This window comes from Clarias gariepinus, chromosome 25, assembly GCF_024256425.1.
Source record: "Clarias gariepinus isolate MV-2021 ecotype Netherlands chromosome 25, CGAR_prim_01v2, whole genome shotgun sequence".
NCBI lineage: Eukaryota > Metazoa > Chordata > Actinopteri > Siluriformes > Clariidae > Clarias > Clarias gariepinus.
Genome location: NC_071124.1, coordinates 23,652,011 through 23,679,869, shown reverse-complemented (window position 1 = coordinate 23,679,869; position 27,859 = coordinate 23,652,011). Strand labels below are relative to the sequence as shown.

The 27,859-nt window shown below is 38.0% G+C and overlaps 2 protein-coding genes across 2 annotated transcripts; one reads left to right on the top strand and one right to left on the bottom strand.

The window, feature by feature from the left end:
* Positions 1 to 1,650: 1,650 nt before the first annotated feature.
* Positions 1,651 to 11,420, top strand: gfi1aa (growth factor independent 1A transcription repressor a). Its single transcript, XM_053486890.1, has 7 exons — positions 1,651 to 1,700; positions 5,849 to 5,985; positions 7,091 to 7,285; positions 8,145 to 8,536; positions 8,628 to 8,765; positions 10,210 to 10,375; positions 11,080 to 11,420. Exons 2-7 carry the CDS (start codon positions 5,874 to 5,876, stop codon positions 11,256 to 11,258), a joined length of 1,182 nt encoding a protein of 393 aa, XP_053342865.1. The 5' UTR covers positions 1,651 to 1,700; positions 5,849 to 5,873; the 3' UTR covers positions 11,259 to 11,420.
* Positions 11,421 to 13,266: 1,846 nt separating this feature from the next.
* rpap2 (RNA polymerase II associated protein 2) lies at positions 13,267 to 27,818 on the bottom strand. The gene is made up of 13 exons (XM_053486217.1): positions 27,758 to 27,818; positions 27,541 to 27,586; positions 26,023 to 26,137; positions 25,793 to 25,891; positions 25,644 to 25,709; positions 25,433 to 25,521; positions 24,519 to 24,554; positions 23,842 to 24,399; positions 22,701 to 23,037; positions 21,566 to 21,657; positions 21,347 to 21,427; positions 19,245 to 19,313; positions 13,267 to 13,695 (listed from the first exon to the last, which is right to left on the bottom strand). The coding sequence occupies exons 1-13, from the start codon at positions 27,816 to 27,818 to the stop codon at positions 13,521 to 13,523; spliced, it is 1,824 nt and encodes a 607-aa protein (XP_053342192.1). The 3' UTR covers positions 13,267 to 13,520.
* Between the last annotated feature and the right edge of the window lie 41 nt (positions 27,819 to 27,859).

Sequence of the window (27,859 nt, the reverse complement as noted above, 5' to 3'; positions counted from 1 at the left end):
TTTCCCAGATGGTGCTACAGTAGGTATATATATATATTGTATAATGGCAAAACATTTTATATGAAAAACTTCTAGCTTTCCAAAGACATCTTACTGGACCTTAAACCATTTAGGGCACTGGATAGATCCCAGAAATGTGAATAACTAGCGTACAGTATCCGTTAGTACCTGTAAAAAGAGTTTTTAGAAATAGTTACAAGTTCAAACTTAAAAATAATCTGCTGATCTTTAATGTAATCAGTGATATTATTATTATTATTATTATTATGATTATTATTTGAGGTTGAAGCCCACGTCCATGTCTGTGTGTCTCTCTGTACAGCAGAACTCTCTGTCTAACTTATTAATACAAAGAAATCCCATTCTGTAAGGTTGAGTATCTTACGCCTTGTTTACACTAAGTTGTCCTTCTTTGGTGCTCAGACAAATACACTCCCTGTTCGGTAATCGGAGAGTGAATCACAGATGAGAAATGGAAAAAGTAGATCAAAGGATAAAGATGAAGTTTTGTCTTAAAACCACTCCAGCATGTTAAAATTCACTTATACCACTTCAGCGCTGTTATTTCAGCCGAAGTGAAAATATGAACTAATCCCAGTAAAAATATTCACTTTATCTTTTCTAATTAATATCTATTGGTGCAGGTGTTTGTTTACATTAAGACAGTAGCGCATTAGTAGATTATTTTACAGTAGATTATTAAATCTGAAACATAACTGTTCATAACATCACTTTTACTCTACATTCAGATTTGCAGGTTAAACTTCAGGCAGATATCTAAGTACTGTAAAAGTTTCCTTAAATTCTGTTTAGACAGTTTTGCGTGATGCTGTGATAAAATCTGTCTGGACAGACATACAGACAGACAGAACATTTTCTGAGACTGGTTTCTGGTCCTCTGATGTTTAAAACCTAAAGATATAATTGAAAAAGCCAGTTCTGATCAATGATACAGATAAAAACCTTTCTATTATTTACGTAGATTGTATCTTTGTATATCGTATATTGTAAGGAAAACCATCTAGAATCATTAAAAGTTCCCATAGATGGCAGATGGAACCCTATTTCATCCAGGACCTTCACCAAACCAAAACCCAAGAACATTTTCTTTTTGGTTGGAACTTTTCAGATGAAAAAATCTACATGATTTCCTCTTCCCCCCCCCCCCCTAAAAAGTGTCGTAGGGCTCTAACACAGGGTTCTGGATGAAACATTGCTTCCTAAAAGTGTACAGGGATTAAAAATAATCCCTGAAGGCACCAGATTGTGGGCTGCAGAACCCAGGAGGAACTCATTTACTCCATGCATATGTACAGTCCTTTTTTTTTATTTTATTCCTGCTAAAATAATTGCATGTAATCCTACAAGGGCCAAATATGAGAATCTTCCTGTGCACGAGGTTTAATATATATCATGATGTGATTGAGGATGATTATAGCACGAGGCGTCTCCATATAATCACATGCATCTATAACGGGACAGCAGTTTATAGCATGCAGATCCTCACCCACTGGACCACGCGCGCGCGCGCGCGTGTGTGTTGTGTGTGTGTACCTGCAGATCTGCAGCTTTGGGGCTTTTAAACCTCCTCCAGGAAGTTGAGCCGCGGGTATTTAAAGCGCGCGCGGGGAGCAGCACGAGCAGCAGCAGTAACAGCGCACTCGGAGCAGGAGCACCACGCGCGCGCGCAGAGGCAACAGGTGGGAGCACGCACACGTACACACACTTTTACATACGTACACACACTTATACTCACTTATTCACACCCACATGCACTTTATAAGTACAAATGCACACACACCAGAGCAAATGCACATTTATAAAGTCTACTTTATTCATGCATTAACGCAGAGATCAAACTTCTAGTATGGTTGCATGTATTTTTTTTAGTTATTACTAACATTATTAATATTAATTAGCATTATTTATTAACTGCACGAGATTCATTTTGTCATGATGTATATGACCAGTTCTAATAATTGCATGATCATCTGTCCATCACAGCAAACAAGAGTGCAAATAACTTGTCAAAGTGTCCAGTCAACTCTCTCATACAGTACTGTTGTATTTGAAAGAGTTATGATCATACTGTACATTTGCATAAACACTAAGAGGTAGGTTGCAGTTCAAGTTGGTAATTCCATTATTATTTAAGTTGCAGTGTAATACAATAAGTATTTATTTATTTATTATCTGTCTATCATCTGTTTCTGCTTCTTGTTCTTATTATTACTATTCCCATATTGAAGAGGAATCCAGGAAGTAACTTTACTTTGCTTCAGTGCACATACAGTAGGAGATGTTGGATGTAGTAACAGTTAGAACACAGATGCATAAAACACAAAGTTTTCAGAAAAACAAACAAACAGACAAAAAGCACAGAAAGCTATTTCACTATACATGCAGGTTAAAAAAAATTGAAAAAAGGGAAATTTTCCCTCTGTCCAGTCATAGCTGTTCTGAGATTCCTGGTCTTGGCTGACACAAGTGGAACCTGCTGTCACCTCCTGTATAGGCCCTCTGTAGCCCTTAAAACTCTATTGTTTTTGCTGTTTAGTTTTTTTTTTTTTTTAATAAACATATATACTGTAGGGATCAGGATTGTTCAGTATAGAGTGACAGATCCTTTTTTTTAGCACAACTTAGGCAATGATGACCTGAATTTTAGTTCATTTTATCCAACAACGCAAACTGAGTGACTAAGCAAAAAAAAAAAGGGTACATAAGCAAAGAAACACTGATATATACACAAGATCAGGTGTTTTTATTGTTGTTTTTGGTTGTTTCTATTTTTTTTGTAAAAAAAAGCTCATTTTGAGAGTTCAGGTAGTGGTACAATTAACATGTCATAAAAGTAATGATCAATTCCCGGCCAGGCCTGATTCCCGTCTCTTTGTGCATGGAGTTTGCATGTTCTCCCCATGCTTGGTGGGTTTCCTCTGGGTACTTCGGGTCCTCCCACAATCCAGAGATGTGCAGGTTATGCTAACTGGCGTTCCCAAATAAACAGTAGTGTGTGAATGAGTGTGTGAGTGTATGTGTGTGTGCCCTGCGATGAATTTGCACCCTGTCCAGGGTGTACCCTGCCTCGTGCAATAAGCCTCCTGGGATAGTCTCCAGGCCCTGCGACCCTAAATATAGGATGAGTGATTGAGTGAGTTTGTGAGTGAGTGAGTGACCTGTGCTGTGCTGCCGGCACGCACCTGTGCCGCTTGTGTTTTAAGAGTTTTATGGTTCTACATGATTTGAGATGCTTTTCTGTGGTTTGTAACAAGTGGTTGAACCCTGATGTGGTGGCAGAGCTAATGCTCTGTAGACGTTTATTTGTTTTGGTGAATAAAACTTGCAAATTATTGTATGGCTTGTGTGTGAAGATCACATGAGATCAGGCAACTTTAATTTTACAAAGATCACAGATTTCCAACTGAAGATCTTGATCTGTATGCACATGATTTCTTAGAGCTTCTCTTAGAGAAAATTGCACACAAACTTCATGTATATGTTTTTTGGCACTTGTAGATTGTGTTTTTATTTATTAATTTTTTGTAAAATAATTTTGTTAAATCAAAAGATTTTTTAAAACTCCTTTCCTTAAGTAATGCATGCATTTTTACATATTTTTGACATGGGTTTTTATTTCCACACATTTATATATTTGTCTCATTTTTTAAATCATGCACATGTTTTTTTCACGTGATTTTACCCTCCATGCAAATTTTCAAATCTTTTTATTTTTACATGATTTATTTTATTTCATTTTTATTTTTTATTTTATTCCTACACACTATTCAATTGCATGATGAATTGTCACACCTAGTGGGTCTTGCATTTTTTTAAGGCATGCGTAAGATACATGTGATTTTTTTCCCAGACAGCTCACGTGATGTCTTGTGTTTACGTGCAAATCTATGTCCTATAACATGTTGAAATGCATTTTCACCTTCATATCTGATCAAGTGTGAAGTGTGTGTGATTTGTCAGAATAGTAAAGTATTCACCCAGAAGTGAAAAAAACAGTAGTGCTGAAATAAGAAGTGTTGTGTAAATGTGTTTATTGTTAAATTATACTTATTTTATAATTATTTACTGTGTGTTTGTGATAAAAAGAGAGCGAGAGAGAGAGTGTGTGTGTGTGTGTTTGTATACGTACACTTTCCCACATCCCAGCTGCTACATCAAACTTTTTTCTCACATTTATTGAAATCCTCTCTATCTTCCTGTTAGACCTTGAGCTCAAGGTAAAACGAGCAATGATTTTATTGAGGCCAATTTGCCCCAAACCGAACATCTGACAATCAAGCACTGTCTGTTTATTTTGGATGAGATATTGCAAATTTATTTAATGGTAGACTCGTGTGTGTGTGTGTGTGGGTGTGGGTGTGTGGGGTTCAAAACATTTGCAGTTGTAAATAATATGTGACTTAACCAAGATGTGACGTAGTTGATGTACTGTATGTTACACAGATCTGGGTCTCTAAAGAGTTCTTAGACCTTTTGAATAAAATAAGACAATCAGAATTTAATTTCATTAAACTTCTCACATCATGTTTTTATAAAAGCTTCAATAAAAACCCCAAAACAGTCAGAATATTTGAGTTAAAACATGAACAAATATGGTTCTCTTCATTTTAATCTTTAGTAAAATTGGACTTATAATCAGAGCTGGAATTATTTCTACATGATTTCGAAAAATTTACAGCCAATTGGGTTTACATTTTGTGTTTAATTTTGAAAAAAGGTTTAGTTTTTTTTTAATTTTAGTTGTATTATGTATGTATGTATTACATCATGCATAGCTTTTATATTTAATTTTTTATATTTAATTCTGCTGAACATTTTACCTACATCATACTAAAATAAGTAGATTTATTCATTATCTGTTTCAGCCAGGTTGTGTCAAGTTTATGCACGCTACTACGCTAAGGTCTTGGGAACCAGGTGTTTTTTTTTTTAGTACAGTACAAACTTTCTCATGAATTTTTTATTTCGTTTTACTTCAGAACTTTATTTCTGCGAAAAAACAATTCTGATTTCCGATCCTTAGTATTCCAACACAAAATTAAAATTATAAAAAAAAATACTTGCGCACCGAAGAGGAAAAAAAGACAAAAAACAAAACAAAACGGAAGCTGCCGGGTTTTGCAAGCCAAAAAGAAGCAGGTGCGACAGTCCAAGTCCTCAGAGGAACTGTTGGTGGTTCTGCAGAGTGCTCAGTAAAACTTGGTAGCTAATTTCCTTAAAAAATATTGTATAAGAGACTAAAGAATCCTTAACGTGTTGTCGCACCAAATACTGACTTTGTTTCGGACTTTATAGTTTTGTTTTTGTCATATAGGTTTATAGCAGGTTTACAAGTTTTTCACTCAGATCTGTTCTATTTTAAATGCATGTAGGTTTGTGTACTTTTATGAAAGTTTTTCTTATGAACAGAATGAAGTATTAAATATTAAGTATTATGTCGGTTTATGTATGTTAATGTCAGGATAAGGTTCATATAAGCTGTTTGTGTCAGTTTATTTCAGGTTCATGTAGGTTCACGTACATCTTATGAAGGTTTTCCTTATGAACACTAGCCTCTAATTAAGTATTAACTATTAATGAGACTATTATACCGAGAGTGTAATGGAGTACCTGCGGCATCGTTAGCAGTCTGTTGTGTGTCCTGTCGCTGGTGTGCGTCTGCATCATTGATGCGCAGGTGATAAAGTTTCACCTGAAGCTCGGACAGATACAGAGACCCACAAGGTTTCAACTCAGAGATTATAAATCTAAATGTTCTGCAACAACAACAACTATTAAAGTGCTTGGACCAAAGATTATTGATTATTGTTTTTTACTCTTTTTAAAGATCTCTCTAGACCCTGAGTGCGAACATGCCGAGATCATTTTTAGTCAAGAGCAAACGTGCTCACAGCTACCACCAACCTCGCAGCCTTGAGGACGACTACATCCGACTGGACGCTTTACTGACACACACCTTCACAGGTATGATTGTTAAAAGTTTAGCCACCAAGTTTCACTTCTTTCACAAAAATCATTCGAGACATGATTGTGTGTGAATCTTCACAAGATGATAATATATGTTTAGATGTTTATCGAAGTCTGAAAGCTTATAGTTACAGCTCACAACGCACTGAAACTGGAGACTCCTTCCATAAATGTCAAATTAATCTTCTATTAGAAAACCATATCTCCGTGTCAGAAATTGGCCACATTTAGTTTCAAGTCTAGTTAAAAGTGTCAGATGTCACGTCAGCGGGACCGTGATGAGGTAAATGTACAGCTGTAACAATGCTAAACTTGTAGCTAAAAGCATTCTTTAGCTCAGTTAGCAACAAAACTTTATAGGCAAACTACTGTAGCAACATCACAAGTATACTTTATTCATGACTAAAGTTGGGAGCTCATGCTTTAACCAGTAGTGAAAAAGTACAATATAATTTTGTATGGTAAAAGTTGTATGAAAGCAGAAACCCTGAGAGAAAACACTTTAAAAACACTTAAACATGTTCAAAAGTTTGTATCTGACAAAGAGCACAGTTTCATCATGCATACTCCATTTAGGACAAGCTAGTTATACCAGTAAATTTTATGCTAGCTCAAACTTAGACAAACATAGAATTCAACTTAGCCAGTTAGCTATGGCTTAAAAAAACATTCTTAAAACAATGCTAAATCACTACATTTAAAACAAAACAATGCTAGCTAGCATAATAACCGAGCTAATTTTCCAAAATGTAGCTAGCTCATTTGCTAAGGTCACTTGAAAAACAAAACTAGCAAGCTAGCAAAGTTAGCCAATTTACAAAACATGGCTGGGTAACTCATGTAACAAGCTAATTTGGGAAACTACTAATGTAACAAGCTAAGTTACAAGATAATTTGGCTAATTTACCAAACTTAGCAAATTTTAAGCCAATTAAAATCTCATCTAAAAAGAAACAACCCAAACAATGTTTTTTTCTATTTCATGATGCAGAACAATGAGATAAGTTCCAGAATGTAGACCGTGTGCAAAAACATAAATAAATAAATAAATAACAGTTTTATGACTTTTCAACCTTTTTATTGCACACTTGTAAATGCGCAGAGATCCAGGCCGAGTCTGACTGCGGTGAGGAGGTGAATAAAAGTGCAGGTCGATGCTCACCTGAAGGCAGCGCGGTGTGTACGGCTGAACATAAATCTCAACACTCTCCTCTCAGCTGTGAGGGAAGTGTGTGTGATCCGCCCGCGGAGTACGAGGACTCTGTGTGGAGACCCAGATCTGCATCTTCTTCTCCAGGTACACAAACCCGACTCGTACACAACGAGATCCACCACAAACCTGCTCAGTGTGAACGTCCGTCTAATCCGAGTTAGCGCTCAGTCTCTTAAATGTATAAGCTCATAGTGAGAAGGAATTCAGCAGAAAATCTGACTTCCTGTAGAAATAATAAAATAATATAAATGATTTAAAAATAAAATACATTTAAATATGTTATAGCAGCTATGAACAGCTTCTGACAATCACACTGGAGACTCTTTCCATATATGTTAAATAAATCCTTCGTACTCACCATTTAAATGAATACACATGCTTTTAAATCCATTTAAGTGGAGGATCTACCATCTACCATACACTGACATGACACCAAGTCATTCATCACTTCATTAACTGATATTATACAACGGTTAGTTGTATACCGAACAATCTGATTGGACGAGAGGTGTTCCCCAAATAGTGATAATAGACGGTAACATTTAACTATATGTATCACTCGGCATGAAACCTCTGATAACGTAGTGGCATCTTAAACACACCTCACCTTTTGACTACATAGTACCAGTAAGAGTTTTAAACTATTTCCACCCGTAAATTACACTTAATGTCGGTCTCCAGCTCCGTCAGGTTCCGTCAGGATATGTCTTGGCGCAGCAAAGTAACTAATTAATGAAGAACCAAATCATAATCTTTTGACAATAAATGGTTGGTGAAACTTATGTATAAAAGCAATATCACACTCGGGGTCGTGGTGTTGTGCTGAATATCAGCACGGCTGAGGCAGTGCCGATAATAAGTGCAACAGTACTTCTCCAGTGTGATATTTCTTAAAACACTATTATTACAGTATTAACATTCTAATAACATGCTGTCTGTACAGATGTGGATGGATATCCCTTATCATCACCGGATGATATCCAACCTTTCGACCTGACCTTTCGCCCCTGCGCCTGGACTCACCCCCGCTCGGAGCTCAGGCGCCTCGTTAGACCGTTTCAGCGGAGCCACGTGACACGTGAGACGCCTTCCGTCGGCGTTTACGGCTCCACGCAGAGGATCGCCAACGCCTTCTTCTCCAGTCAGTCCGCGTTCAGAAGCTTTTCTCAGGAGGAGTACAGTTCCCTGGCTAAGGACCTGCTGAAGAGCCATACACGAGGATATTACTCCGAGTTCAAGACCATCCAAGAGAACGCCGAGATCAAATCTCATTCGGACGTCTTGTGCACACGGCTGCAGATCAGCGGCTCTTACAAGTGTGTCAAGTGCACTAAGGTAATCAGGTTTTCCAAACAGAAGTTTCGGTTATTGTTTGCGTTTTTCCATTTCAGCAGCAAATCTGATGTTTGTCTTAAATCTGATCCAGGTGTTTTCCACGCCTCATGGCTTAGAGGTCCACGCCCGGCGCTCACACAGCGGCACGAGGCCTTTCGCGTGTGAGCTGTGCGGGAAAACGTTCGGTCACGCCGTCAGTCTGGAACAGCACAAAGTCGTCCACTCACAAGTATGTGTATATGTATATATTATGGTATACACAGCATTACTGTGTATTGCTCAACATTTTTTTTTTTTTTTTTTCACCAAATTGGGAAGATTGACGTAGTGTGGTATATCCAATACACTAATCCAAAAAAACAAAAAAAAAAACAATAGCAAAAACAATACATATTTATTTAAAAAAGCTAGCTTGGTATGTGTCATGTGATTCAGCAGAAAAGTGTGGGCGCTTGATCTTTCAAATAATGCTAAAGATGACCTGAAAACATAAGTTATTTAAATCTTTATACAGTTGCTTTGGAAATTTTTAATAGCAGCAATTTTTTGTTTTATTTATTTATTTGTAAAATTGAAGTCCATATTAATTTAGGCATTTACATTTTAATGTTACATTTCATTCTCATTTACGGTCATCCTGATTTCTGCCATAATTTTACCAACAATTATTGGGAGGCGGAGCCTACAGAGAAGAACATTAAGTCTGCTACCATGGTAGAATTTTACATTTACGTAAATGGTGCAGTCTGAATAACAACATTAGCCTGGCCTAGCTAGTACAGGCTGACCAGCTTTGTTTAAATCCTACAGTACGTAATGATGAGGAAGGGGAGGCTTGTTCGAAATTTAGCATTGAAGATGAGTTCTTCATCAGATGACTATGGATGTTCCAAAAATAAACAAATAAATCCAAATTCAAAATCAAGTCCAAAGTTTATATGTCTCGTACACAACCATACACAGTATAATACGCAGTAAAATTCTTAAATGTCTGCGACCTGAATTGAATAGATAGAATAGAAAGCTTTTACTACAATAAAAGGAAAATTGCACTAAAACAATGCAAAGTAAATAATTTTTGAATATTTTTTTTTTTATTATTATTTGGGATGTAATTTACATATTTAGAAAAGTTAAATAGAAATATATAAAAATATATAAATTACACAGAATGTGCAAAATGTAATTGTTACCTGAGAAATATAAATAAATGTAAAGATATATCATATAATATATAACTATATATTAATATATAATATACAATATCTCTATACTTTAACAATACAATACTGATAGTGAAATACCTTATATTATATATCTTCTATTTGCTCACTAAATCAACAGTTTTTTGAGACAATGTTGGATTTCCTTGGTTATCTAAGCTGCAACCTGATTGGCTGGAATGTTTTCATGTTACGTGGTGCTTTTCCATAAAATCTCAAGAAGCAAACACTAAACACCAAACACAAATGTCTTGGAGGAAAGGATGGAACTATGTACATTAAAGTATCCCTTTAATTAAAGATCCCCTTATGATGATGGTGTGTGTTAATAGGAGTAGGATCATTGAGTTTTGGGTTCATAACCCTTTAAATTTGAGCAAGGTATTGATCGATTTAAATGCTAAAAACGTTCACCTAAAACCATGGAGTAATATCTGTATGTATTGACAGGAGAGGATTTTCAGCTGTAAAATCTGCGGGAAAAGCTTCAAGCGGTCGTCCACCCTGTCCACACACCTGTTGATCCACTCGGACACGCGGCCGTACCCCTGCCAGTACTGCGGCAAGAGATTCCACCAGAAATCCGACATGAAGAAACACACCTTCATCCACACAGGTAACATTATCAATCATTTCAATTACTGAATCATGGGAAATAAACTAGTAACAGATAGACCCGAGTGTACTACTAATGATACTAATGATTCGTTTATTCATAAAAATTGGCATATTGCTCTGGTGTGAAAGGAATAAATATGCTGCTATAGAAAAATCAGTTGTAGAGTTATGGACCAGTCTGATGTTGATTATTTTCCTATAGCAGCACAATGTCCATCCATCCAACTAGGGTCCATGGATATTCAAAACATTCAAATTGGGAACGCCAGTTAGTCTTACCTAAATGTTTTTGGACTGTGGGAGGAAACTGGATTATGAAGAAAACATGGGAACTCCATGCACAGACCGAACGCGGGAATCGAACCCTGGCAACAGTGCTAACCACGAAGACACTGTGTCACCAACAGCGCATGACGTGTTTTATTCCATGTATTGTGACTATATTAAATGCTTGATTAGAGTATTAACCAGCACGGTGGCTTATTGGTTAGCTTTGTCATCTCACACCTCGAGGTTTGGGGGGGTCCATGAGTGTCTCATAGTGTATGGTCGTTGGCAGAAAGTACCCTGCATCATGCGCCAAGTCAAACCCCCCACCCTTAACCATACATAAGCGGTCTAGAGAAAGGATGGAGGAATGCATTATTGTATTATACATATATAAAATGTACCACGTTTAATTCGTATCGATCACATTTTCAGGAGAAAAGCCGCACAAATGTCAAGTGTGTGGAAAAGCCTTCAGTCAGAGCTCCAACCTCATCACACACAGCCGCAAACACACCGGCTTCAAACCGTTCGGCTGCGACTCGTGCGGCAAAGGCTTCCAGCGCAAGGTGGACCTGAGGAGACACCGAGAAACGCAGCACGGCCTGAAATAAGAGACATTTAAAAATCCAATATAATTTATATTCTTTTTATGAAAACACTATCGAACATTAGTTAAGCTGTTAATACTAAAAAATCATTATTGACTTATTATTTTTCATTAAAACTAAACTTTACACGACTTGAAGGTTATTTATAAAATCTTGTGTTTGAACTTTTAGGTCCATGCAGACATTTTTTTCTATTGAGTTTGTGTATAAATAAAAGTTCTTCCTGAATTTCTGCCTTTTTTTTCACTTGTTAAACATTAAAAAAAGTGTTTAAGTGTTAAGCGGGGAAGAGTTAAAAAAAAAAGGGTGTTTATGAAACCCTGGTCTAGCTTTATGTATTTATTACCGGTGAGGTAAGAGGAACCTCGACCTTTCACAGCTGCGTATAAAGCAAACTTTCACACTCGACTGGTTATCTGTGAACAGCGAGATCACGGGTCTGGTTAACAATCCTGCAGAACAGATTTAGTCTTTTCCTACACACCTTTTTAAAATTTTTTTTAACCTTTTTTCCTTTTTACCTTCTATTTCTTGTTTGTTTAATTAAAAATCACAGATGTTTTTTTTCTGAAAAATGCACTTTTTCATTTCCTTTAAATTTTTCCTTTTGGATTTTGCCTGGTAGGTTCAGTAGGATACTGCTATGCCTTTAAAAAAATTACAACAAAAATGCAGATCTCACAGATATTCAAATGACAATCCTTCAATCTTTCACGCTCCGCCTATGGCGTCAGATTTATGTCAAAAGTCATGAGCGCGTAAGACATGCTCACGAGCACATTATGTTATTTCACACGCGCAAAAATGAACCTTCAGCTAGACGCCATATCCGCCCCTTTCTATTGTGAATTAGTGTTGCTTTGACAGTGTTTCATTTGCATATTCAAATCTGATTGGCTGTTATATTCTATGATGTAAAAAGGCACATCTCAGATTCCTTCCATCACTTTGATCAGTTTCTTTTTCACACAGTATGTACGCATCAATGAAATTTGTGAATTTTTTTAAATCATAAAAACTAGATGTAATGACAAAGTATTTAAGGTTTGGCCAAAAAAATAGAATTTGGAATAAGGACTGGATTTGACTTCTATAAATTCGACAAAAGTGTTTTGGGGAAAAAAAGGTTCAGATAGAAATTGTTTCGAACGGTGGACCTGTCCAGAGTTTTTCTTTTTTTCTTAAAAGTTTAATGCCTTAAACCATTAATTTAAACATAATTTCTAGAGCCCACAGTGATGAATTTAATGAGAGAAAACCAAGCCCGAACTTTTAGGGAATTTCTTACTTTTACATGAAAAACTTTTCTATTCAATTACTGGGTGGGGCTAATCTCAAAAGAAACCAAAAGGTGCTAACAGAGCTAGCAAAATCTAGCAAGTTAGAGCTAAATTAGCAAGTGAAATCTGATCAAGCAAAGTACAGCTAACCTAGCAAGTGGCAGCTGCATCACTGAAGGGAAAAAATTGTCTAAAAGACAAAAGCTAATGTGGAAGTTACAGCTATGTTAGCAAGAAAAAGCTAAGCACACCAATTAAAGCTACACCTTGGGTAAAAAACAAACAAACTAGAAAGTAAAAGTTAACTTAGCGAGTAGAAGCTAATATAAAACAGAAGCTGAAGTAGGAACTGTAAGTTACAGTTGGATTATTAGAAAAAAAAAACATATAAAATTAACCACTTTGTTAAAAGAAGCACAAAAAAGTGAGTTAGAAAACAGTGAGTAAAAGCTAATATAGCAAATTAAACCTGCAGTAGCCAGAACGAGCTAATCTAGCTAGCAAAGTGTAGTCAGTGTGAAACTGTATTCGAATGGTTTAATATGATTTATGATCAGATTGAATCATGACACTGCTGACTAGTGGGTGTTGCTGTCAATCAAAAGTGCTCAGTTAAATAATAGACCACGCCCACTTTATGTTCATGTACAAATTAGGTTAATCAGTGTATTCTTATGACGTTTGAGTATTTTATCGCTGTCAGAGGATGAATAAATCCACCGTACATCATGTTACATACAATCCAGACATTTTAATAATCATCACCGTTACAAACGGTTTAATAACTTCACAGCCGTCAAAACAAACATAGAAAAATCAGACTGAAACGTCTAACCTATAACCAAATTGACACTTTCTTTAGGATTACTGTTTGATAATTAAGTAAAGCTGTTTATGAATCTTGTTTTCTAGTTCACGCCTTTGCATTTATGCATTTCATATTAATAAACAAAAAAAAAAAAAACAGATTGTACAGATTGCATTGTTATTTATTGCGGTTCTGCTGTACAGCGTGCGCTTTTCTCTCAGGCTTGAAGAGCTTCACGAGGCTCTGTAGATCTTCATCTTTCAGTCTGAGCTCCTTCATGAGCAAGCTGATGTACTCAACTGAACCCGTCCTCGTCATCGACTCCCTCAGCGACGGAGACACTTCGGTTAACCTGCGATACACGCAATCAAAGCTTAATCAGAGATCAATGTAAAATCTAGGAAGTGGTCTAAACACATTGAGATATAATAGTTTTTTGTTTTTTTTAAACAGCTCTATTAAGAATTTTTTTTTTATGTAGAGGTGTATGATGCAATTATCAGACAAATCATGGTGTGAAAAAAAAAAACATATATAGACAATATACACTATCTGTATGTATATAATCTCATCCAAATAAACAACCTGGCAAATATTAAGTTTAATGTCCTACAGAACCCGATGCTTTGCATATTTTTCTTTCTGAAATCAAAACAGATTTTTTTATGCAAAATACTAGAAAATAAAGCTAGTATTTTAAAAGAGGTTTCATGGAACTCCTAACACTGCTGAACATCCATTATGGTCATGTGTCCTACTCACGATCGAGCTCAACCTGTCATCACAAAAATAAAGCTGGACAGTTTTCAGTTTGTTATGAGGTGTGATGGCGCAAAAGTAACTATGAACTGACAAAAAAAGTGTGACAAGCCAAATTAAAAAGTTTCCACTATTGTCTGTTTCCTTTGGATCACTTCGGGATGTGCTATTATACAAGAAGCTAACTTTAGCGCTGAGCAGGCTAATTATTCTCCCCATCAGAGCATGCTCTTTATTCGGACAGTTTTAAACCTGCTTTTAGCATGAAACATAGATCTTACAGAACATCATTTGTATGGCCACGCCCCTTGTTACAAATACAAAAACAATCAGTTTGTGTTCTAGAGTAGAATGCAAGGAATATTTAGACGTCCGAACAGTACGCAGTTCCTAATGCCACACTCGTGTTTGAGATAAAAAAGAAAATAAATAAAATCTGGAAAACTAATCCCTGTCAATAAAGTGCGGCTACAGCATCCATCCCTCTCTCTCTCTCTCTTTCTTTTTCTATCTGTCCGTATCAGAGCAGCTCGGTTCCCACCTGCTCTCACGTTTCAGCATCTTTATGCATTATTCAGTCGCTCTGAACAAAGCCGCACAAGCCGACTGCGAGTGTGACATAAGGTTAAGAGTGATCCGTGTCTGAATTATTCATCAACGGAAAAAATAACAAAAGAACAGAACACGTCCCGATCAAATTCGCACCGCTGTCTAATTTTCTTTCTATGATTAAATGACTACAAGCTAAACTTCTACATGAATCATACACACTTATTTATTTGGCTGCTTGTTTTGTGTTTAATCCAAAGCAGTTTTTGTTTGTGAGACGGGCTGAAGGTCGAGGAAGGGCATTTGGTTTGTTTATTTATTTAAATAATAATAATTTTTTTTATTAGTAAGTGGGATTTAAACTTTATTGCATTGATAGAATGCTGCTTACTGTCTAATATCTAGTTACTGTACTGTCCTAGGTTTATAATATAACCATGTTGGATTCTGGATTTTGATTGGTCAGAAGGTATCGATTTATCTTTCATAAACTTCTATCTTTCCAAGTTTCTATAGTAACAAAAGATCTTTAAAAAGTGGTCATCACTGATAAGAGGTGGGAGGTTACTAAGTACACGTACTTCGTTTCTGTTCTTAAATACATATTTCCAGCACCTCTACTAGTTTTATTAGTGGATACTTTTTTACTTTTACTCTGCTTAAAAGCAAATCTCTGTACCTTTATTTAACTTCATTTCTGCATGATGTTGCATTACACCGCAAGGTAATGTGCACGTGCAAGATTTAAGGAAGGAATTTCACCACCTGCCGCCTATAATGCATAATTGTGTGACTTGCCTTTTTGTCGAGACACGCCTAATAACGTTAACAAGTAAATGTAATCAGAAGCCGAGCTGTTTGTAGACAGCGAGAAAAACAGTACATTCACGATAAGGAAGCAGAAAAAGAGAGATTTTTTTTTTACTATGAAAAAGGTTAATGTAAGTCAGGTACTTTTTTAATTTTTTTTTTTACAAATTTAGTCCTGTTCAATTCTTTTCCCCCGATTTTCTCTCCAATTTAGTCGTGGCCAATTCCTCCCCGTCACTAGGGGGCTCCCACATTAAGGCTACTACCACCACTCAGTCGGGAGGGCGAAAGCTATCCTGTGTTTCCTCCGAACCACGTGACGCGAGCCGACCGCACCGTTAGGGGCGAAGTAACACACTCGGAGGAAAGCGCTAGCCGGTCCTTTCGCGTGCGCGAGCTCACAGACGGCCCTGATTGGCTGTAGAGCCGTGATTAATGTGGGAGCACTGAGTACCTCTCACCCCTTCCCCCTGAGAGAGCTCGGGCCAATCAGCTCTCTCTGTGCCTCCGGCTGTGAGAGGAAAACAGCATCACCCGGGGTTCGAACCAGCGCTACCCAGATGATAAGGGTAAGTCATGTACTTTTGATACTTAAGTAAATTTGAAGGTGAATATAGATGGAAAGTGCTTATAAGAAGCTGAACATGGAAGTTCTCTGGTTAGGAAAATGCACTTTCATTTAAACCTACAGACACTGAAACAGCGTGACTGGAAAAGGAGTGAAACATCAAGAAAATGAAGCAGCCAGAACGCAGGATATGAGGTGGATTTCAGCTGGAACATGGACATACACATTTTGAAAACCGCTAAGGCTTGTTTAAAAAGCAGTACAATACTTGAGGGTTAATAAATTAAAGTCATCGCTGCGCTATAAGAGGATATAAGATGACGTTATTATGATGTTTATTTTCTTTAAACAAATTAGTGGTGGAAAGTGTAACCTCACTGATGATTAATTTCCTGTACCAGTGATTTAGTCCTTCTTGTTAATCAATATGATCACTGAACTTTGTGCTACTTGGTTCTTTACAGACAAAAATGAAGCATAAAATAATCTCAAATAGTCAACAGGGAGCGATTTCAAACACGAGCGAGTTCTCTAATCAGAAAGGCCGGGACATTGGTTAACCAGCTGAACTCCGAACGTCTCCGAAAGGTCTGTTCCAGAATTCAGAGAAAGAAATCTTACACAGAGAACTTATCTCGTGTTAAAAGCTGAACGCTCTGTTTAAAGCGTCTGTAAATGAGAAATCAGAGTCATGTTCTTCGGGTTTGGGAGGTGGGAGGAGGGTGTTAGCGTGGCTCAGGTGGAACGTTTCCCATGCTGCCCTGCTGCTGCTCTATCACGGATTCGCTGTAATCGTGGCGAGATAAAAAAGCAGGCGTCTCTGTTGACTCTGACGGGAGCAGCACGGAACTCTGGGCCTCGGTCGGGCCTTCATAAAACCCGGGGAAGCCGTACACACCATCTGTCGCTGTGCAAACAGCTTCCTGGAGCCCGTACTGACCCTGACGCGCACACACACACACACACACAAACAGCAGCATGCCAACACTATGCCTTTATACATCGAACACAATCCTGTGTATATACAGAAATGTAACATTACGATGCCTCTCTCATACAGGGAGTAACACACTCTGTGTCCTGCAGTTATAGAGAGTTAATTAACGATGTGGTGATTATATTAGTCACCATCTTAATCACTTCAACTGGGCACAAAGTAAGATTATTTTCTGCATTTCATTACTTATTTAATACCAAAACAATTATATTTTCTATTAATAATAATAATAATAATAATAATAATCATAATAATAATAATAAACACACCATACTTCATATGTGTTCATATTTACATTTAAAGTTGGACTTCATTAATATTCTGCATGATTTTTGTTCTAAAACCAAATGAAACCGGCATGCAAGTTGGCTGCTGAGTTTGTGTAAATTTGATGTACGAGACTTAACTGATCGTCTGCAAGACACTGTTTTGTCATTTCTGCTCTGTGTAAGCTTTCCCGTATTTGTAAGTTAGTTAATTAGTGGGTGGAGCCAAATATTAATTAGCTACTGTATTGATGCACTTGCACGAATATGAAGACAATCAAGATAAATGTTTTAGTTCGTTTGGCCCAAGGAAACATATAGTTTAACGTCTTTCCTCTGACGGAGAGATCGGCTCACCGTGAGATCGGATGAGAAATTCCAATAAAGCTCGAATCATAAAACAGGATTGTAAAGCTTCATTCATAATGCTCTGTGTGCTTGTGTACATAGCTTTATCTTTGTGATTAAAATCAAGATGGGTATCCTGTACTCTCTCTCTCTCACACACACACACACACACACACACACACACACACACACACACACACATAAACACACATTCAGGTGTAATGGCTTTACTGAGTGGGTGTTCCTGCAGAGAAAACAATGCTCCCTGATTTCCCCAGTCCTGCACTCCAGCTGTTGTTCAAGCCATCTCACACACACACACACACACACACACACACACACACACACACACACACACACACACACACACACACTCACTGGCCATAAACACAGATTACCCATTAAAGCACATCATCAGATAAAGAAAAAACCCAAACGTCAAGCCTGACTCCATAATCATTGAGGACACGGCAGCCGAGAAACAAGTTCCAGTGAGACTTTAAATGTCCCTGATGAACCGGAGGAAATTTTAAAGAGCTTGAAGAAATTATGGATCCAAACTTGCAACTAGGAGTAAAAGGGCAATAATATAGAATTCACCAGACTAAATTAAAATAAATATGTGAAATTAGATCAAAAAAGTAAGTAACATAAAAAAAATATTAAAGGTATGTATACAAATATAGAATATGGTTATTACAAAGAGGGGCGTTCAAGTCAAACTGGGACTATAAGAGCAGTACGGTGATGACCAGCTGTAGAACATTTAAACAGTGGAAAGATTAAAAAAAATCCCTGATTTTTGACGCCTAATCCTCGAAAATCGACAGATAACTTGTCGCCTACTTGCGGATGATCAAGAGACGCATCTGTCTGTAGGAACTGCACGCACGACCATTCATCAACACCACTTGCACATGAACTCGGCTGCGAGTCGTCACACAACCCCCGTACAGTCCTGACCTCGCTTCAAGCCATTTCCATATGTTTTTAAAAATGCAATTAAAGGCCAACGTTTTAGAAGTGAATGAAGCAGCCAGTCCGATCGTGGCTCTGGAGTACTGAGAGAACTTTCTACCTTGATGGTGTCCAAGCACTAGTGAAACACTGGGGTAAGTGCATTAGTGTAGCAGGGGATTATATAGAGACATAAAGGGAGTTTTATAGAGAGTTTTTACTCTCGGAACTGGGTTCTGTTATTCTGCTTAAATGTTCCGCTTTGACTTGAACATCAATCGCATATATTAAATAGAATAATAGTAATAATATATATTTTTTTTTTTATGAAAAACTTACTGCAAAAACAAAAATCAGATTACCATTAAGATTTATTTTATGCAAGTAATTTATATACATATTTTTTTTGTCTAAGTCATATTTCTCTCTAATTTTTGTTTTTGGGATAAAGAGCTCTGGAAATGGTCTTCATTTGCATACCGGACCCTGATTGGCTGGTAAACCTAATGATGTAACAACCTTCCTGGCACACTTTCAATAAAAACCCTAAGCATTCAAGCTCAGATAAACAACTCGGAAATGATTTTAAATGAAACATATGAATCAAATGAAGCATGTTTGTAAACAAATGAAACCATGTGACTTACGCAGAAAGCAAAATGACAGCAATTAATGTCCATTCAGGAGGCTTGTGGATGATGTTAAGGTTTGTAAATCTGGAAAAGATGATATAACGGTTTATTCATCATCATCATCATCATCATCAGACATCCTGTTGACTAACATCCTGTTAACCGCTAGTTTACTTCTCATGTTTAACAGACAGCTTTAGAGTTAGAGACTCTTTAAAAAGCGACCCGTGAACAGGTCCAACATGTCCAAAGTGAAATGTTGTTAAATAGTTATGAAACAAAATAAAATAAATAACACTTTTAAAAAGGCCATTTCCAAATTAATGCATATTATTAATTATCATATTTGAATACGGTAAAAAATATTAAATATAACGTAAAAATGTATAATTAATCTAGCTAATGATAAAAACATTTTTAATTTTGATAAAAAGTTGAATGATAAAATGTAAAAAAAAACGTATAAACTATATTTGAAGTTTGATATTAAAAACATATCATGATTTCAACATAATTGCAAACACAAATGATTAATGTTATGAATTTTGATTTTTTTAATTATTAAAAGATAGTAATTTAAAATATGAACGAAAATGAATATATTTTAATTTTTTTTAACAAATATAAAAGTGGAAAAACAAATTCAGGTGTAATTTTATTTTAATCAATCAAGTTACTGTTTGATTACAGACTATATGTTACAGTTGACTGCAAAAGTTTGTACACCCAGGGCAAACTAAATCATATATAAAACGAACGTATTAAGTAATTCACAGCCACGAGTCTTGTGATAAGTGTGTATGTGATTTAATCGATGTTATATTATTACAGGACAAAAGAAAATTCGTGGAAAGTGCTGAACGATATCAGTGCTGAAAACTGTAATAAATATTCACGGGGGGGGGGGGGGGGGGGGTGTTTAAAAACTTTTTGTACTTGACTTTATACTTGTCTTTTTTTTCCTTCTATTTTATAACTTTAGGACGGGGCTCGTTCCAGTGTGAAGTCGCTGAACCGCTCCGTTTCAACACCTCTGATTGCTGTTAAACCTTTGTGTGCACGGCTCAGATTTAGTGGCCCTTCACAGGAGGAGCAGAATTCCTGGAAACACCTTGGTGAAGTGGCCTTTCAGAGTCGCCGTAAATCAGCTCCTGAGAGCGAGACAGCGCTTCCTGTTGCCAACCTGACCGTGAGCGACAGCGGCTCAGACGTCTCACAAAAAACGCTACATAAGGAATACGTGAAGAATAAAACACTCTGCGTCATGCTGTCGTGGGAAAATCGTCAAGGGGTGATGTGATGAAGCAGAATCACTGTTACTACTGTGAACTGATTAATGTTCTGTAAGAGCGTTTTCTGTAAGTGCGTAAAGTATTTTATGCAGGAATTTGAAAATGCTGTACTTGTAATAAACCAAATGAGACGATTTGACATTTTGTGATTATTTTTTTTCTGGTGGCTCAGCGAAAATTATGACTTTTAATTTTCCATAATTGTAATTTTTACACCACTGGTGAAAAGACTGATCTGAAACGAATTCTTCAAATCACACAATACAAATCTGGAGAGTCTTCCGGGCCCTGAATCACTGACGCTGAGTTTTATTGTGGTGCCGTGACCCCAATTGCTCTCGGGTGTTATACTATATTTTACGAATGAAGAGCTGGCTCTAGCAGCCAGGCTTGTTATTGTGTAACCTCACCATGACCTATGAAGACCTAGAACCAGAGAGTTCAGGAGAAAGAACCCTGACATTAACTTTAAACCTAGGACATTAGAAAAAGCTAAATGAGGCACAGAATGAGCGAACCGGAGCAAGTTTGAATTTAAGAACTAAGTAAAGGATTTCCCGTAGACAGAGCATGGGCTTTTATTTTCCCAGACTTTCATTATATTTATCCATACGCCTGATTTGATACATGAGAGCGGTGGTGGTTCAAACGATTAAGGCACGGAGATACTGATTGGAAGGTCAGGGGTTCGAGCCCTAGCGGCTCCAGGGGGCGCTATATCTTGGCTGCCCCCAGTTTCCTAACTGGGATATGGAAAATAATCATTTCACTGTGCTGTAAAGGAAATGTGATGAATAACTGAATCTTAATATCCCTAGAACTCACCTGAAGGTCCGGACTATGGCGTTAACATCGTTGATGATCTCGCTCATGGTCACACCCAGCGGCCCGGCGACGTCTTGTAAACTGAAACCCAGCACAGAACACTCAGGGTCGAATACTACAGGAACGATTTAGACATATATAATTAAACAGCGCTGAAGAACTGAAATGCCTCGTTGCTTTAGCGTGTGCACTAAAATGACATGTGCGCTGAACTCTGACCTCCTGCAGAGCTTCTCCACAACAATGCGCCTCTGGATCGCTCGCTGAGCCTTGGAGTCGACGAGCGGCAGCGGCGGGGCGTCCTCCCTCTCCTGGACACACACACACACACACACACAACAAAAATCTGTTTATGATCCCATTTCAATAAGCATCTTACTGTATATAAAAAAAACAACTAATTATCAAAAAAAAAAAATCTTTTTGTTAAAGAATTGCATCAAATTCTCAAGAGTTTTCGCCCAGGTATCCAACCTGGCATTTTTGCTGGTATCGTATGCCATCTCTGTTAAAGACCACACAGGTATGTACTGAAAATTTTAGTAAAAACCAGTACTGTGCAAAAGTCTTGACCCGCTCATTAATTCATATTAAATTTAATTAAATGATGCAGATTGAATGAAAGAAATTGGAACAAGAGTTTTACTGCCACAGGCTGCAAAGTGCTTAAAGATACAGTTTAAAAACTGGTTATTTACAGATCAACCTCAGCAGCGACCTCATTTCCCCTCTCGTCTGTTCCAACCACTCATCATTCAGCATCAGCAGTAAACTAATCACCGGCCTGATCGTCTGTTATCATCTGCACCTGTTTCTCACTGGGTCAGGACTTAAGTCGCTTTTTTTTAATGCTTGAATGATTCATAGGTTACTTAAACCAAAACAACAACAACAAACAAACAAACAGGTCCGGTAGAAGGACTAGACTGAAAACGAGAGACAAAAAAACCTCATTCAGGAGGCCTGGGGAACTATTTCGCAAAACTAAAATAAAAATATAAGAAACTCTGGAGATTTGTAAGGAAACTATGGAGAAATGATGGGGGGGGGGGGGGGCAAAACTTTTGCACAAGACTGTAAGTCTTTTAATTATTACTGAAAAACAATCAACATGGCTCCTGTTGGACGTGACGGGTTTGTGTGTACTGTACTGGAAGCTGTGACTGTGTGACCTACAGTAACCTCACACTCCGCTTTCTTTCCAAAAGTATTAAGGTGCAGGAACTCCTCAAACTCTTGGACATAGCGCCCTCTGTGGTGAGTACTGGCACATTTCTATTCTCTAAACCAGGCAGATAAATCTCATGGGACAATTCCCATCACAATCCTGCTGTGTTTCTGTGTGTGTGCTGACCTCGACGTGTGTTTTCTCCTCCACGGCCTGGGTTTGCGTCTCCTCAGGCAGGACAAGCGCTCCTCTGTAAAACTCGTGCACTCGGACCTCCAGCAACGCCGCTTCTCTCCTCAGAGCCTCATAATCAGGTGCTGGTGCAGAGGGTCGAGCCTGAGCTCCTCCTCCTCCTCCTCCTCCTCCTCCTGAAGGTCGTCCTGAACGCTGCACCTTCTCTACATCCTCTAGGTCATCTTCATCCAGTTCCTCTTCCTCCTCCTCCTCCTCCTCCTCCTCCTCATCATCAACGCTCTGCAGCTCAGCTTCGGTGTGTGAGGTGTAATCTGCTCCATACAGGAACCTTATATAAAGGTATATAGAGTTATATAGAGTTTATACCCTTATACCCATTATAGAGTATATAGAGTTCTTAAAATGCTTAATGCGAATTAAAAAAAAAAAAAAAAAAAACTAAGTATAAAACTTTTCTAACAAAAGTATGTAAATAATTTTAAATGAGGGCAAGGCAATGTAAGACAAATATTATATCATGATATTTAAAGACATTTCTATGATACATAACCTGACATAAAAAAATGTAAAAAAATGTAAAAAAAAAAATTAGATAATTTTTTTAAATTACCTGCTTCGTATATGAAGTTAAATTTTTTCGAAAAACATGAATAAATAAAGAATTAATGAACAATAAATAATGATCAATTGTTTAAATAAAAAATAAATATGGATAAAAATTTATTCTTAAAAAGAGTTTTGAACAAAAAAAAGCGCTCTGGAACCAAAGCTAAATTGTCTGTGATAGAATCATTATAAAAAAAAAAGAAAAGCAATAAAAAATTTTAAATAACAAATAGCAGTTAATTAATGTAAAATAATTTAGTAATATTTTACGTATATAAAAAAGTAAACATTATAAAATACACAAACGATAAAAAAAAATTATTTATTTCCAAAATAATAAATTTAAATTATATATCCGGGAAATCACAGAAAATGTATTGTGATGGAAATTATCACGATATTATCATCATTATATTAACGTGTTTTATTATTAAACTGTTCAGCTCTATTAAGGATTTAAGAAAAAAAATCTTAATCAAAATCAGGTAATAAGATGGAATTGTCGCCACATGTGGTCCTGGTTTACCTCATGGTCTCCTCGGTCCTCCACTCCATCAGGGTGTGTGTGAGAGACTCCAGCAGGCCGAGTGTGACCGTCGGAGCTTCAGCACCCGCATTCCCGCGGCTCTTTAGCAGGTTTCTGAGTCCGGCGGCGGTCTTCCTGCTCATCCCCACTTGGGAGATGATGAGATTCGTGTTTAGAGAGTGTTCAGGTGAAGCAGGAGCGTCAGACAGAGTGACCTGCTGTAGAAGCTCGCTGGTTTCATCCACCGACCCGGAGTCCCTGACTTTAACGTCATCACCGTGCTTGTCTCGCTCTCGTCTCACACGTCTCACTTCGGCGTCACCGTCGTGCGTTTGCTTTTCCCCGTCATGTCGTGTGGGCAGATCCCCCCACCGAACACGCCTCTGCTGCTGCGGCTGCTCTCGGGCCACCACGCTGGACACGAAGCCCTGCTCTTCATCGCTGTCCTCGTTCCCGCTGGAGCCTCCCAGCGACCCGGGCGCTTCCGAGATCGGATTCTCGACGTCCGATATGCTTAAGGGTCTGTCTGATAGCTTTATCTCCAGACCCGACGTCCCTCTGAGGGGAAGGAGAACGCAGGACAGAGCAGCGTCAGTACTGCACACTGTACATGTACGGGATACACTCTTCTCATTAGAACTAGTTTATAAAAAGATAAAAATAAAAGCGAGACATACCCGTCTCCCTTCTTCAAGAGCTTCACCTCAGGAGGTCTGTACGGAAAAAAGAAAGAAAGAGGGAGCTTTTATTTAAGGATGAGCTTTATATTGATATGAACACGCCTGTAATATTTCTGTCATTGTTATAAACGTTTCAGTTTATAACGTAAAAAAAACATTCACATAAAATCACAGATCTTTAAGAGAATTCGGACCAATCCTGTCCACTCTGAATGACGTTCCGACCAATCCCGTCCACTCTCAGTGGAATTCTGACCGATCCTGTCCACTCGTAAAGGAATTATGACCAACACCATTCACCCGCAAAGGAATTTTGTCCAACCTTGTCCACTCCTACTGGAATTCTGACCGATCTCATTCACTCTTAAAAGAATTCTGACCAATCATGTCAATTCTTAATGGAATTCTGACCAATCCTGTCCATTCCCAGAGGAATTTCCAACCAACCTTGTCCACTCTCAATGGATTTTGGACAAATCCTGTCCTCTTGAGAAGGAATTCTGACAATAAAGTCCACTCGCAAAGGAATTGTAACAATCCCGCCCACTTTCAATGGCATTCCGACCAATCCCGTTGACTCTCAGGCTAAATTCCGACCAATCCTGTCCTCTCTCTCAGAGGAATTCTGATTAATCCCATTCACTCTTAAAGGAATTCTGTCCAGTATCTATCTGCTCTTGATGGAAATATGGGCGTTCCTACCAACTTTCAAAGAAATTTTTAACCGATTCCATCCATTCTTAAAGGAACTCAGAATATTCCCACCCACTTGAGAAGGAATGACCAATCCTGTCTTTTTCTCCAGAACGTTTGCCCTCTCGAACCTTCCCCAGCCACAGGTTTCGGAAGCGCGCCTTTACGTCACGATGATTATGAACCATGTGCATGTGAATGAATAAAAGTCACACTACCTCTCCTCCTTCCTCAGCCACAGCGGCGTTTTGGATATCTGGGCCTCGAGATATTTGGAAGCTTTGAAGCAGAAATTACTACAGAAGCACTGAGAGAAACAAGAGTCGCATTTAATCAGGTGTAGTTAAAGTTAAAAACACACAAACAAAAGATTTTTTTTTTTTTAAATCAGTGTTTTATAGCAGACTGGTCTCTCAGTGTGTACTCCACCTTACGCTCGGTGATGTCATACACCTTATTGGTCTTGGTGGAAATTTTATACTGTTGAGTTGGAACCTGGAAAATATACAGAAATGTAAAAACCAGAGCAAATATTCGGATTTACAAAAATGAAATCCTTTACACGTCTTCATTCTTACTTTAGTGAGTTTGTTGGAACAGACGGGATAGCCACACATTCTGGCGATGAAGCGTTCCTCCACGGCATCACTGTAGTTTGCTGGTGCGATCAGTCGAGCCTGGAGCATGCGCGCGCACACACACACACACACACACACACACACACACACACACACACCATTACAACCATCATCATCATCAAGCCAGAATCAGACACCTTCAGTACATCACACACACTCGGGCTACTTACACAGTCTATGAGGAAATCCTCTTGCACGTTGTCGTCCAGGAGCCGGTCCACCACCTGGAGAGCTCTCCGCTCCAACTCGAGCTTCTCCCTCAGCGTCTCCTTCAAAACCTCCTTCCTGAGAGGAATAAATAGGAAACTCAGTAACTTAAATCCAAAACCTTTCCATCATTCTTCCCGTACTCTTCCTGTATGAGGGTCAGGAGTCAAAAATGATCCGCACTCTGGCTGTAGAATTAATTTTAATTAAATACATTATTTTTCAACATAATCCTCTTGCTCTTCACTACACTTTGACCATCCATCATTAAGCTTTCATATTCCCTCATAAAAAATGTTTTAGTTTTAGGCTACGCTGTGGGTCATGAATGCACGGCTGTCTTAACTTCTTCATCAGAAGTGAATGTTCGTCCTTGTAAAGCTGCTTTCAGGGGGCCGTGGGCCCGAAGTGTGCGGACGAGCATCGCCATGCAAGAGTACGGTAGTCTTTCGTGCGCAGTTTAGTCCTCAGCTCTTCAAAAAGCGTCTCACTGCAGCAAGCACTTTTAAGTGTTGAACCTTTTAACTGATAATGTTCCAATACTGGAAGAGTTACCCCCACTGAGGCATTAGAATACAGTTTGGAAGGTCCCAAGTTTAAATCCCATGACCACCAAGTTGCCACTGTCGGGCCCTAAAGCGAGGCCCTTAACCCTAAACTGCTCAGATGTATAATGAGATAAAAATGTACGTCGCTCTGGATAAGGGCGTCTGCCAAATGCCTAAATGTAAAGTAAATGTAAATTGAGAATCCGAAAAAAACTGTAGGCATTGATGAACTTTTTCTCGGTCGGCGATTGAGGATGTTTCCATTCCATACTCTGCTAATTAGATGAATCCGTGTCTCGTCACCAGTAATGATTCTTTTTAAGAAGCTTTCACCTTAGGAGTATCGATCCCTGTTTTGTTTGCATATCTCCAAATGCTTCTGTTTATAAGTTGTTTCGAAATCCGAATAATTGCACACTGCTCTTCTTTGATGCGTCCATTTTTGCTCATACATACATGTAAGAAATTAAGCCCATTGAAAACTTGTGGACAAACAAAACCCTTAACATTCTGTCAAACTCTGAGCATTGCTAATTCAATTCAAGTCAATTCTATTTATACAGCGCTTTTAACAATGGCCATTGTCTCAAAGCAGCTTTTTAAAATTTAAAGAAAATTGATGGAAGTGTGTACGAGTGAGAAAAGATGTGCAAGAATGGGCTGCAATGAGTCAGGAGGAGGTACAGGAGATGATGAGGTCTTAAAACAGATGGATCAACACTGTTAATATTGACTCTTTGCAGGAATTTAATGTAAATGCCAATAAAAGCCTTTGACTCTTATAAAATGCTTGTAATTATACTTCAGTATAACAGGGGAACATCTGAGGCAAAGATGAAAAACTCATATTTTTGTCATTCTTAAAACTTTTGGCCCCCAACTGTCTATAAAAGCTATAAAGTAGAGGAGATTGAGGAATAATAACTTGCTTACCTCTTGGCTTCCTCTTCAGCTGTCCTGATCTGAGCTGCTTGTCCACCTGCAACCATCATAAACCTGATGTTGTTTCAATCCCAATCAACACTTCAACACTTCTTCATTTTTAACTATACAGTTTAATTCTTCGCATTAGGGATAACCTTGACGTCTAGGAATAATAATAGGTTCTTTAAAAAGCGTGTTATTATAAAAATAAAAATAAAAACTTTACCTTTCTTAGTTTTAGAAGCGCGAGCTCGTTTCTTTCCCCCGGCGTCCATGCTTCTTTCCATGACAACGAAACCTATCAGTTACTTCCGCTTTCGTCATCAGA